The following is a 13223-nucleotide window of genomic DNA, read 5'->3' as shown; positions in this document are numbered from 1 at the left end:
CAGCTGGACCATCTATCTAGTTACTTATTTGCATGTGCAGGTGTAGGTGAGTGAAGCCACCTGTGACATTCACTTCAGGATGGGGCATTGCAAAGTACGTTTCCAGGCAGGACGCACGCCATCAGTGGGACTCAGAACCAACCACTTGGTGCAGCGGGCGCAGTTCAGTCAGGGGATCTCCCACCCCCGCCATGACTCCCCACCCAGGGGGCAGGAAATGAGGTCAGACCTGGAATAGGAGCACCACCGTCAGCACCAGGCAGGCAGAGCCGCAGATACCGTAGCCGGCCAGCAGGAGGCGCCGCCGTCCCAGTCGCTCCACCAGGACAGCCTGGAGGGGAAGGGGGGCGGTGAGGAGCTACGTTGGCCTGGCGCCCAGGATTCTTGGGCAGAGCCTCCACTTCCTCTTGCAGGCCCCTCTTAGGTGACCCTTTCTTTTTTCTTTCTTTCTTTTTTTTTAAACGGAGTTTCGCGCTTGCTGCCCAGGCTGGAGTGCAAGCAACAGCACGATCTTGGCTCACTGCAACCTTCGCCTCCGGGGTTCAAGTGATTCTCCTGCCTCAGCCTCCCAAGTGGCTGGGATTACAGGCAACTGCCACCACGCCCAGCTAATTTTTGTATTTTTCGTAGAGACGAGAGTTCACCATTTTGGCCAGGCTGGTCTCGAACTCCTGACCTCAAGTGATCCTCCCGCCTCAGCCTCCCAAAGTGCTGGGATTACAGGAGTGAGCCACCTCGCCCCACCTTTTAGGTGTCCCTTTCTTACCCCTGCTGCCTGCATGTGGGATGGAGGCTGCTCATTTGACACGGGTCAAACATTCATGCTCTTCACCGCCACCCTTCCTTGTTCTGGTCATTTCCAGATCTCCTGGATCGTGACTCCCTGCACCTCTGCCACCCACTGGAATAATCACATTTTCTATTTTCTGTGTTTGATGCTTTGACATCCTGGGACCTTGATGGCCCTGGAGGGACTACCCTTCCCACCGCACCGATAGCAAACAAACCGCTGTCTGGGAGTGCCTCTTTCATCTGCAAACCGACAATGCAGGCCCACACCCCAGGCCCTCCTTTGCTGAACTTTCACACTCAAGGCCAGCACCACTTGCCCTAACACCCTGGGGGCCCGGGGCCAGGCAGCCGGGACAGCCCCTGTGGCCCCAGCCTGAGGAAATTATTCACACCAGCTACTCCTAAACCCGCTCACCCTGCCTCACCCGTTCCTTTCTGTGGGAACCACAGTAAACGTTCATCCTCACACTTCCCCTTCATGCCTCTGCTTCCTGACCAACCCTGGGGCTTCCCCGCAGGCCCTGCATGGCGTGGACTGCGCCCTCCTCATGGGATCTGTGAGGAACAAACTGTCTTTCCAGCAGCAGCCACCTCCTGATCTATTGGCCTCACCACACCTGAATAGGAATAAAATCTACATTTAAAAACAGCCCCTGGGCTGGGCACAGTGGCTCACACCTGTAATCTCAGCACTTCGGGAGGCCAAGACAGGAGGACTGCTTGAGCTCAGGAGTTCGAAACCAGCTGGGTCAATACAGTGAGACCCTGTCTCTCCGTTTAAAGAAATATATAAATAGGCCGGGCGCGGTGGCTCAAGCCTGTAATCCCAGCACTTTGGGAGGCCGAGGCAGGCGGATCACGAGGTCAGGAGATCAAGACCATCCTGGCTAACACGGTGAAACCCCATCTCTATTAAAAAATACAAAAAAACTAGCTGGGCGAGGCGGTGGGCGCCTGTAGTCCCAGCTACTCGGGAGGCTGAGGCAGGAGAATGGCGTAAACCCAGGAGGCGGAGCTTGCAGTGAGCTGAGATCCGGCCACTGCACTCCAGCCTGGGCGACAGAGTGAGACTCCGTCTCAAAAAAAAAAAAAAAATAAATAAATAAATAAAAATAATAAGAATAAAAATAGCCCCCTCCTATTCACTGAGGCTCGACATTGAGGCCATCTAGAATCTGGGCTCACATCATGGGGGGCCCCTCATCTCCCCACTTTTCCTGATGGACTGGCCCCTCCACTCAGCCAGCTCCTTCTCCAACATCCAAGCCCAGGCCACACTCCCTGTGACCAGCATTCTTTCGACTTCTTCCTTCCTTTTCCATTTCTATTTTTTTTTTTTTTTTTTTTGATGGAGTCTCACTTTGTCACCCAGGCTGGAGTGCTGTGGCGCAACCTTGGCTCACCGCAACCTCCACCTCCTGGGTACAAGCAATTCTCCTGCCTCAGTCTCCCGAGTGGCTGGGATTACAGGTGTGTGCTACCACGCCTGGCTAGTTTTTGTATTTTCAGTAGAGATGGGGTTTCACCATGTTGGCCAGGCTGGTCTCGAACTCCTGACCTCAGGTGATCTGCCCACCTCAGCCTCCCAAAGTGCAGGGATTACAGGCATGAGACACCGCACCCAGCTTATTTTCTATTTCTAATACCATTTCCATTCTACTCCATCCCTAATTGCTGACCCAGTGCCAGCCCTGTACAGCCCCTTGACTCATGTTAGCTGACTCATGTTCTCCCACCATCCCAACAGACAAACTATCACTGCCATTCAGGAGGGCCAGATGGGAGCAAAGTGCACCCCCAAAATCGGAGAAATCTGTCAATTTCATGCTCTACGCCTGGTTCCCAGACGCTGTTCCTTCAGGGAGAGGGAAAGTGTATTTTTCTGGCTTGGGTTGCTCCAGGTAGGATGATGGGGAAGCAGGTCCTGGTTATGGTCATTTATCCCCAAGGAGGAGGACTCTGAGGATAAAGGACGAATCCTGCCCCAGAGGACAACCGAGGATGGGGCCACGGAAATCCAGCAGTAGGAAGGGGCTGAGACTTCAGCCTGGGGACCTCCGTCCTCTTCCCTTAATTTTCCTATAGGCCTCTCCTGCTATTTTCCTTAACTTCTCCCTCCCTGCCCTTCTAAATCTTCTGAGAGTTGATTGGAACTTAAACTAGCTCTGGGGAAAATACAAATAATAGATAACTTTATTAAAAATGTTTACCATCACTGGCAACTCAAGAAACAGGAATCAAAATAATCAGAAGATAACTTGAAAATGGTCTAGAGAAAGGAATGCCATGATCATCTCACCCTTTTCTTTCTTTCTTTTTTTTTTTTTTTTTTTTTTTGAGACGGAGTCTCACTCTGTTGCCCAGGCTGGAGTGCAGTGGCACAATTTCAGCTCACTGCCAGCTCCGCCTCCCGGGTTTACGCCATTCTCCTGCCTCAGCTTCCTGAGTAGCTGGGCCTACAGGTGCCCGCCACCTCACCTGGTTCATGTTTTGTATTTTCAGTAGAGACGGGGTTTCACCGTGTTAGCCAGGATGGTGTTGATCTCCTGACCTCGTGATCCACCCACCTCGGCCTCCCAAAGTGCTGGGATTACAGGTGTGAGCCACCGTGCCCGGCCCATCTGACCCCTTTTCATACAACATATATATCAAAGCATGAGTAGCTCAGATTTTAAATACTGAACTCTGAAATAATGATATTGCACCAACAAAAAGTGGTATCTGCATTCGAATACCATGTATTGCAGTCACCATAATGATTTCTACAAAGGAAGAAACTTGGATCTGAAGGTTTGTTGTTGTTGTTATTTTTAAGACAGAGTCTTGCTCTTGTCACCCAGGCTGGAGTGCAGTGGCGCCATCTCAGCTCACTGCAATCTCCACCTCCCGAGTTCAAGTGATTTTCCTGCCTCGGCCTCCCAAGTAGCTGACATTACAGGTGCCTACGACAATGCCTGGCTAATTTTTGTATAGAGATGGGGTTTCACCATGTTGACCAGACTGGTCTAGAACTCCTGACCTCAAGTGATCCACCCACCTCAGTCTCCCAAAGTGCTGGGATTACAAGTGTGTGCCACCACACCCAGATACTTTTTTTTTTTGTATTTTTAGTAGAGACTGGGTTTCACCAGGTTGGCCAGGCTGGTCTCAAACTCCCTGACCTCAAGTGATCCGCTCGCCTTGGCCTTCCAAAGTGCTGGGATTACAGGTGTGAACCGCTGCGCCTGGCCAGATCTGAAGGAATTTTGAGTTTTCTGGTCAAAGTCATGCAGGTAATTAGTATGTGTGCATCCTAAAGTCCATGTCCCTTAAGTGACCCCGGGACCAGGGCCACCGGCACTCAGTTGACTCTGTGGGGCTCCTGTCTGCCGGGGGGCACCTGCCCAGAGACCCTCCTGCAGGAAAGACGCCTCCTGCTCACTCACCGAGGTAAGGGTCATCACTATGTTGACCACGCCAGAGCCCACTGTTACATACTGGGAGTAGGCGGCCTCCACGCCCGCAGATGCATAGATGGTGTCCGCATAGTAGTTGATCTAAGCAAAAACACAGGGCTGTCAGGAGAGGCCTGAAGACCCAGGACACTGGCTTAACTTTCTCAACCCAAGCCACACACAGTTCTGCAAGCCTGGGTTGGGGACCCTGGGACAGGAAGGAGGCAGCAGGTGGTGGGAGAAAGAGGCCTGACCTGGAGTCAGGACACCAGGGTGGAGCCCAGCGCTGCCCCGGCATCCGGAGTCACAGCTCCTCCCTCTCTGAGTCTCAGGTTCCGCATCTATAAAACGGGAGTCGGACCACACGACCTCCAAGAGCACTTGTCCCTCCATCATTCAGTTACTCTAAGAGCTCACATCCCAAAGCATGACTTCTTACCTCTCACTCTGGGCCAAGCCAACTGTAAGTTCCGTCTGTCTTCTGGCTCAGTGCCAAGGACACTGGTATACACAGCCCTTTGAAAAGCCACGTGTGCCATTCCACATCTGGTGGCTCCCACCTGGGCCGTCTACCCTCCCATGATCACGGGTTAAACATCCATGAATCCCTGGGGCCAAGGCCACCTCTTCCTGACACGCCACTGGAGTAACTGGGTCACCCACCCAATCTCCAGTGGTTTAGCTTCTGCCAGATCTCCACCCTTCCCCCACACTATGGTTAGATACAGTTATGGCCAAAGAGCCACAGTCGCAGAAAGCGATGCCACAAACATCACAGCCAAGCGGGCCCAAGGTGGGCTCCTGACCCAGGCTGGGCCTACCAACCCTGGCCTGGTGACCTGAGCTTGGACCCAGGAGACCTCAGCTCATCTCAGTCTAGTTGGTCTCTTGTATATAGGGGAAAGGACTATTGGCAGGAGGCATTCCTTCTGGGGAAACAGAGAAAAATGAAGGTGGCATGTGGGGAGAGGCAGAGCACGGAGGCAGAGAGGACTGAGTTTTCTTCCTGACATCTGGCCCTGCCTGGGCTGATCCTGGCCCTGCTGCCAGGCCAGGCCTCTGTGGGTGGAACTGTGTTGCTATCCAGGAAGCCTGGGTCTGCTTCATCTGTCTCCCCGCCTGGCCACCGTCCCACGTACCGCGTTGATGCCCGACAGCTGCTGGCCGGCCATGAGCACGATGATGGAGAGGAGCTGCCAGCGCAGGGACTGCAGGGCACAGAGACGCAGCACAGACAGGTGGCCCTCAGCGCGCTCAGCCTGGGCCTCCGCACGCATGTCCTCCACCTCGGCCTCCAGGTCCATGTGGCCTCTCAGTCTCCTCAGGGCTGCAGAGAGCAGAACCACCCCATCAGAGGACCGTCTCCCTGCAGACTGGGCCCCAGGCCCCGATGCTGGCCCTGAGCTCACCATTCCCTGACCTGACCTTGGCCATGCCCCCCATTGCCACCCCCATACCCTGTTCAGCTCCCAGCTCTCACCCCTGACCCATGGCGACCCTGCCTCTGGCCCTGACTGTGGCTCTGCCCGGCCCCTGGGGTGGGCAGGGCCTGGGAGAGTGGCCTGCGACTTCATACCTTGTCGTGCTGCGGCTTCATCTCCTTTCTGAATCAAGGAGTAGCGAGGGCTCTCGGGGAAGAAGGGCAGGGTCAGCAGCTGCAGCAGGGCGGGCACCCCTGTGAGTGCCAGAAGCACCGGCCAGCCTGCAAGGAGCCAAGGACTCAGGATCCCGGGGCCTGGGCACCCACTGGCCCACCCACCACTGTGCTTGGAAAGTCACGCTCCTATGTGTGAACCAAGGACTGTGGGGACTTCGTTCCCACCAGGGTCCTCCTACAAACGGGTTCCACATTCAAAACAGAGGAAATCATTATCGTTATAAAAATTTATGTGTCATTAATTATTTTGCAGGAAGAACACCGTTTCTCTAAAGAATAGGCAATGATTTAAACGCTTGAATCCCGGAGAAAATGAGCTCAGTCTTGTTCCTACTTTTATAGCTGGAAAGGGGATAATCTCTGCCTCATTAGGGCCATGGTAGGGCAGGGCCATGGTAGGGCAGGGCCTGGACCCTGCGCTGGGTCTGAGTGAGCTCCTTCTGGATGGCTTGGGCTAAGGAGGGGAACTGAGATTCCACTAAGAGAACAGGGTCTCCATCTGCCTCCCACCTGCTGGTATGGTGGGAAGTGGACAAGTTCTTTTTTTTTTTTTTTTTAGACAGGGTCTAGCTCTATCAGCCAAGCTAGAGTGCAATGCTGCGATCATAGCCCACTGCAGCCTCAATCTCCCAGGCTCATGCGATCCTCTCACCACAGCCTCCTGAGTGGCTGGAACTACAAGCATGCATTACTGCACCTGGCTGGGTTTTTTGTTTGTTTTTTTTTTTTTTAATTTTTAGTAGAGACAGGGTCTTGCTATGTTGCCCAGGCTGGTTGTGAACTCTTGGGCTCAAATGATCCTCCTGCCTTGGCCTCTCAAAATGCTGGGCATGAGCCACTGCACCCAGATGACAAGTTCTTTAACATCTCTGAGCCTCAGGCAAGAAGTGGCGAGGGATAAATGAGACACAGGCACTAAGCGTCGTGCACCATGCCTTCCCCAGCTGTTGTCTCTCTAATTGACAGTTTCATATTCAGTCGCTCTGGGCGGTTTAGGAATCATTTCTGCTAATGATCTTTCATGGAGCACCCACCAGGTTCTGAGTCTCTGAACCTTTTCAGGGTACTGTGGGGATCACAAAGACATAAATCCGCCCATTAAGGAATATGTGCAGAATTTGGGTCACTCAGAAATGTGTATAAAAAACCCCGGCCAGGCACAGTGGCTCACGCCTGTAATCCCTTCACTTTGGGAGGCTGAGGCAGGAGGATTACTTGAGCCCAGGAGTTAGAGACCAGCCTGGACAACATAGTGAGACCCTTGTCTCTACAACAAAAATAGAAAAAAAGAGCTGGGCATGGTGGTGCGTGCCTGTAGTCCCAGCAACTTGGGAAGCTGAGGCGGGAGGATCGCTTGAGCCTGGGAAGTCAAGGCTGCAGTGAGCTATGACTGCACCACTGCAGTCCAGCCCAGGTGATAGTGAGACCAAGAAGGAAGGAAGGAAGAAAGGAGGGAGGGAGGGAAGGAGGGAAGGAGGGAAGGAAGGAAAGAAGGAAAGAAGGAAGGAAGGAAGGAAGGAAGGAAGGAAGGAGGAAGGAAGGAAGAAAGAGAGAGAGAGGAAGAAAGGAAGGAAGAAAGGAAGGAAGGAAGGAAGAAACAAAGAAAGAAAGAAAGAGAGAGAAACAGAGAAAGAAAGAGAAAGAAAGAAAGAAAGGAGAAACCCCACTGGGTTCATGGGGCTTTTATTGCTGGCTGCACTCATTCAGGCCTGCTTGGTGGTCCATCCTCTTATCCTCTTTCTCTCCACCCTCCATGAGTGTCTCTCACTTTCTCCTGGTGGGGCTCTAAAAACAATACCCCAAAATGAAGGCCTCAGCTGCACCCTCAGAAGGAAAATTTTTCTCTGACTTTCTCCTGTCCCCCTGTCTCAGTCCCATTTCCCCTGAGGCTAACCCTAGAAACCAGCATCCCTAGTCAGGATTCCTGGACAGGTCATACAAACCAGATTCCCTTTCCTCAAAACCAGTTCCATAAAACCTAAAAATATTCTATGTAAAAACTGGCCATATGGGTGGATCACCTGAGGTCAAGAGTTCGAGACCATCCTGGCCAACATGGAGAAACCCCATCTTTACTAAAAATACAAAATTAGCCAGGCGTGGTGGCTCATGCTTGTCATCCCAGCTACTCAGGAGGCTGAGGCAGGAGAATTGCTTGAACCCGGGAGGCAGAAGTTGCAGTGAGCTGAGATTGCACCACTGCATTCCAGCCTGGGTGACAGAGTGAGCCTCTGTCTCAAAACAAGAACAAGAACAACAAGAACAACAACAACAACAACAAGAACTGGCCGGAAGGAAGATCTCTGACCAATGCTGTTGGCTGTAGGTCATAAGAGGCCCCCGTTCTGCAGAGGGTCCGGCCCCACACCCAGAAGGAAGGCAGGCTGCACAGAGACCAAGAAGAACCTACACAGACTGGCCCCGAGGGGTCTCCCCACTCGTCCATTCACGTCGGATCAGACCCTTTTTGTCCAATTCTATTTCTACTTGGCTGTCCATACTGTGTTGAGCCTGGACTAAAACAGACAATTTCCCCTCTGTCTCTGGATCTTCACTCTGAAGGCTCCGCGAATCTGGTTAAATACGTTTGCATGCCTTTTCTATTAATCAATCCGCTTCGTGTCAGTGATTTTTCAGCAGACCTTTAGACGGCCACGTACCTCTCTCCTAAATCTCCACCACGACCCCCACTCGCTTTCAGGCATCGGCCTTGCCTCCTAATTCACTGGGAAGATAGAGGGTGCCAGAAGAAAACAGCCACCCAGAGACAGGGATGGCGGCTGCGAACCTGCTTGCCCCCCATTGACGTCCCTCTGTACCGGGCCATTCCTATGGCAGCCGAATTACGCTGACATTTTTCGCGGCTTGAAAGAAACCTGTTCTCTCGACCTCGCTTCCCCAACTTCTCTCCTTCCCTTTATAGCAAAACCTCTACCTGCCTGGAAGCCCCTGATTCCCATTCCCAAGCACCATTCGTCCCTATCACTCACCAAAACAGCCCCGAACAAGATCACCCATCCCGTTGCCCACCACACTACCCAACGCCTGACCCTAAAGTCACCTCTCAGGCCTCATCTGACTCAATCCGTCAGTAACACCCGGCACAGCTGAACGAGGGACTGGACCTAGCGTGACCTCTGCGGCTGCCGGTTACCTTCCGGGTTGCCCAGGATGACCTGGAGGCTGAAGATCTGTGCTAGGAAGACTCCAATGATGACGAAAACCTCGGTCATTGTTCCCAACAGGCCTCTCAGGTTCTTGGGGGCCAGTTCTCCCAGGTACATGGGAAGGGCGCTGTAGGAGATGCCTGGTTTGGGCACAGCAGAAATCAGGGCAGGCAAACCGCAAACACGGGAACCTGAGATGCAATTCAATTCCATTTCCTAATCCCAGGGCTTCTCCGTGCTGTCAGCCTCTCCGTGGAGATGGAGCTAGGCCAACCTTGACTGTTTAGTTTGGTCTTATACCAAAATCCCTCCAGAATCCTCAGCCCCCATGGAGGCATCACCAGGATGTGATGAGGAGACCTTCTCCTTTCTAGCCGCCGGGCTGGGCCGCTTGTTACAGGGGAGGAGCCTAGGCCTCCGTGTGTCCCTGGCACTTAACGATCAAACTTCTGCTTTGGTCTATTTTCTGATTTTTCTAAAGCACAGACTGCTTGTCTAACTTTTATTAATAGAAGAAATTACTGTAGTTAAGAAACTACTGAGTTTAAATTGTCCATCTTGCTTGGAAGATACCTTGTAAAACCTTATTGGTTATTTGTACTTCAAGGTGAAAGTGTGTTTCTAAAGATCCTTAAATAAAGGGAAGGGGCCAGTAAGCATGAGGCTTGTCCAGGTACAGTGTCTCATACCTGTAATCCCAGGACTTTGGGAGGCCGAGGCAGGAGGATCACTTGAGCCCAGGAGTTTGAGATCAGCCTGGGCAACGTAGTGAGGCTCTGTCTCTAAAAAAAAAATTATTTAATTAATTAACAAAAGCAAGCACGAGGCTTGCAAGGTCCTGGGAATGCAGATGGGAGGATGTCTTGAAATGAAAAGAGGCAGACAGAGCCAGCCAGACACCTCGTCTGCTCCTGCTTCCAGCCTTGGCCAAAGAGACCCTTCCCCCAAGGCTGAGCCAGAGCCTGGGCCCCGGGTACCTGCACAGACTCCCAGCACCACTCGGGAAAAGATGATCAGCTCAAAAGCCTTGGCCACTTTGCTGACTCCCATCAGGATGGCGGGGACGATGGCAAAGATGTTGTTGATCAGCAGGGTCCCCTTTCTGCAAAGACAGCGAGCCCAGAGGGCAGGGGTGCGTGGACGCCGTGGAAGCTCTCCCAACACCAGCTCCTATTCCACAGGCGGTCATTACAGAGGCACGGGAATGTGCCCGAGAAAGAGCTGAAGCAGGGGGCTGTAGACTGAAGAGTGTCCCCCAAATTCCTATGTTGAAGGCCTTAACCCCAGTGTGATGGGATCAGGAAGAGGGGCCTCTGGGAGGTGAACGGGTCATGTGGGGCCCTCACCATGGTATAGGAAGAGACATATAAGAAACCACTCTCTTTTTCTGCCCTGTGAAGACACAGCCAGGCTGGGCGTGGTGGATCAAGCCTGTAATCCCAGCACTTTGGAGGCTGAGGCGAGCGAATCACTTGAGGCTAAGAGTTCGAGACCAGCCTGGCCAACATGGTGAAACCCCATTTCTACTAAAAAAACAAAAGTCAGCCAGGCATGGTGGCACATGCCTGTAATCCCAGTTACTTGGGAGGCTGAGGCAGGAGAATCACTTGAATCCAGGAGGCAGAGGTTGCAGCGAGCCGAGATCGTGCCACTGCACTCCATCCAGAGCCACAGAGCAAGACTCCATCTCAAAAAAGAAAAAGAAAAAAGACACAGCGAGAAGAAAGCTGTCTGCAAGCCAGGAAGAATGCCCTCCCCAGGAAACAGATCTGCTGGTACCTTGATCTTGAATTTCTATCCTGCAGAACTGTGAGAAGATAAAAGTCTGTTTACGTCTGTGGTTGTAGCAGCCGGAGCGGATTAAGACAGATTGGGAAGAAAGGGCGAATGGGCAGACGTCCCAGGAAGGAAGACTTGGGGTCAGCGGGGGTGGGAGTTGGGGAGGGGAGCATTCTAACGATTGGAGCTGCCTGAAAAGGGGAGGGCAGGAACAAAGAATGGGGCTGCCCCGGGAGGTAGAGAGCTTCCCGTCACTGGTGGTATTCAAGCTGTCGCTGGTGGTTTCTAGACTAGACACGATGACTGTCAGGAATGTTGAACAGGGAATTCCTACAACGAGTGGGGTGCAGAATGGGACTACGTGATTTCTAAGATCCCCTCCAAGGCTGAAAAACCACAAGCCTGAGAAGGGCAGGGAGTGCCTGAAAAACAGCACTACGCTGGGTGCGTCCTGCTGCCTCCACGATCCACTCATCTGCTGGACTCCATGCTCTAGGTCCTATGCCAACCTGCAGCAATGGCTCCCGTGCCCCCCTCCCTTGCCTTTGGCTTGGGTTTTGCACAGGAGAAGAATGGCAGTGGACCAGAAAGAGGGCAGAGAGCTCCTGAGCTGTGGGGTTGCTGGCTGGTGCATCCTGATATTCTTTTTTTGTTTGTTTGTTTTTGAGATGGTGTCTTGCTCTGTTGCCCAGGCTAGAGTGCAGTGGTGGGATGTTGGCTCACATGATATGGTTTGGCTGTGTCCTCACCCAAATCTCATCTTAAATTCCCACGTGTTGTGGGAGGGACCTGGTGGCAGGTCTTCCCAGTGCTGATCTTGTGGTAGTGAGTAAGTCTCACCAGGTCTGATGGTTTTATAAGGAAGAGTGTTTCTGCACAAGCTCTCTCTTTGCCTGCTGCCATTCATGGAAGATGTGGCTTTGCTCCTCCTCTGCCTTCCACCACGACTATGCCTTCCGCCATGACTATGCCTTCCGCCATGACTCCTCCTCTGACTTCCACCTCCCCAGCGACGTGGAACCGTGAGTCCATTAAACCTCTTTCTTTTGTAAATTGCCCAGTCTTGGGTATGTCTTTATCAGCAGAGTGAAAATGGACTAATACACTCTGCCTCCTGGGTTCAAGCAATTCTCCTGCCTCAGCCTCCCAAGTAGCTGGGATTACTGGCACGTACCACCATGCCCAGCTAATTTTTGTATTTTTTAGTAGAGACGGAGTTTCATCACATTGGCCTGGCTGGTCTCGAACTCTTAGCCTCGAGTGATTTGCTCACCTCAGCCTCCCAAAGTGCTGGAATTACAGGTGCAAGCCCCCGTGCCCAGCCTGGTATTCATTTTTTATTTCCTCTCTCCACCTCCAGGGGGAGGTGCTCCCTCCTTGCACCCCGACAGGTCTGGGGGTGATGAAGCTGTCAGCAACCCCAGGACTATCTTTGTGATTGTGTCACACTTTGCACACATCTTTGAGGGCCGCTGGGACCCTGAGTGAGTGTGCTGAGTGAGCCAGCCAGGAAGGTGGGGTTCTGGTGCCAAGAGGAGGGAGCGGGTGGTGAGGACTCTATGAAAATATCCCAGGTTGGCAACACTGAAGACTGGCCAGGGCGTCCACAGATAAGCAGGCTGCTGTTCTCAGGCCACTTTTCTCTCCCTGGGGCTGCCACAGCCTTCAGGAGCAGCCACCAGAGCCCAGGCCCTGATGGGGGAGAGTCAGCCAGCCAGGAGGCCCAAAAAGACTAAGCAGCCCAGACACGTTCCCACCCTTCTCCGGACTCCCAGCCCTTCCTGGTGACTAGGAGGGGAGGCTGGGGCTGTCAGGACCCCACTGGGCAAGGCTGGCACCACCACATTCCTGGGCTCAGGCTCCTCATCTGGAAAATGGGTTCAGACAAAGAAGTGGAGGCCAAGCCTGGGCTTCCAGAACAGTCCAATCACTCTCGGTCTAGATGAGGACATCACAGTCTGGATGACCAAAAAAAAAAGCTTGAATTATGGTATAATTACATTAGAGTCAACAGTTTCTTCATTCCAGTGCATAATGTATAGCAAATTAATTGTCAATCAAGTATTCGCAAGAAGAGATCCTGTGAGTCTTGCATTAATTAATAGATAATTAATTTTCAATCAGCACTATTTTTTTTCTATGCCCAAAAATGAAATTGCTCTGGTTTTTTGAGTGACTTTTTCACTGGAGGGCCTTCCAGTCACTCCTGCAAACTGCCTAACCTGGCACACCACGCCCAGGTGTAACCGTGAATCCGAATGAGTGGGCTGAACTAAGAGAACGCCCCAGGCCTCGCCCTGAGCCCAGGCTCACGCTTTGCCCTCCTGGGAACCTTGGCCTGTGCATCTTTCCTTATCTGTGGAGTCACGTCTTTGGAGCACCTGGGCTTAGGAA

At 52.6% G+C, this 13223-nt stretch overlaps 1 protein-coding gene across 7 annotated transcripts in view; it reads right to left on the bottom strand.

The window, feature by feature from the left end:
* SLC2A7 (solute carrier family 2 member 7) overlaps positions 1-13223 on the bottom strand; it is a 47689-nt gene that overhangs the window by 30402 nt on the left and 4064 nt on the right. For 6 of the 7 annotated variants that reach the window (XM_077975698.1, XM_077975708.1, XM_077975728.1 and 3 more), the window contains exons 4-9: positions 10028-10152; positions 9038-9190; positions 5803-5928; positions 5366-5553; positions 4218-4328; positions 230-331 (exon numbers count right to left, since the gene is read on the bottom strand). In XM_077975698.1, the coding sequence (XP_077831824.1) occupies positions 230-331; positions 4218-4328; positions 5366-5553; positions 5803-5928; positions 9038-9190; positions 10028-10152 (805 nt within the window). The remainder of the gene's footprint in view (positions 1-229; positions 332-4217; positions 4329-5365; positions 5554-5802; positions 5929-9037; positions 9191-10027; positions 10153-13223) is intronic. The other variant, XM_077975749.1, reaches the window with a different exon arrangement.

The sequence above is a fragment of the Macaca mulatta genome, chromosome 1 (genome assembly GCF_049350105.2).
Source record: "Macaca mulatta isolate MMU2019108-1 chromosome 1, T2T-MMU8v2.0, whole genome shotgun sequence".
NCBI lineage: Eukaryota > Metazoa > Chordata > Mammalia > Primates > Cercopithecidae > Macaca > Macaca mulatta.
Note: the sequence above shows the minus strand (reverse complement) of the source record. Positions and strands in the feature narration are given on the sequence as shown.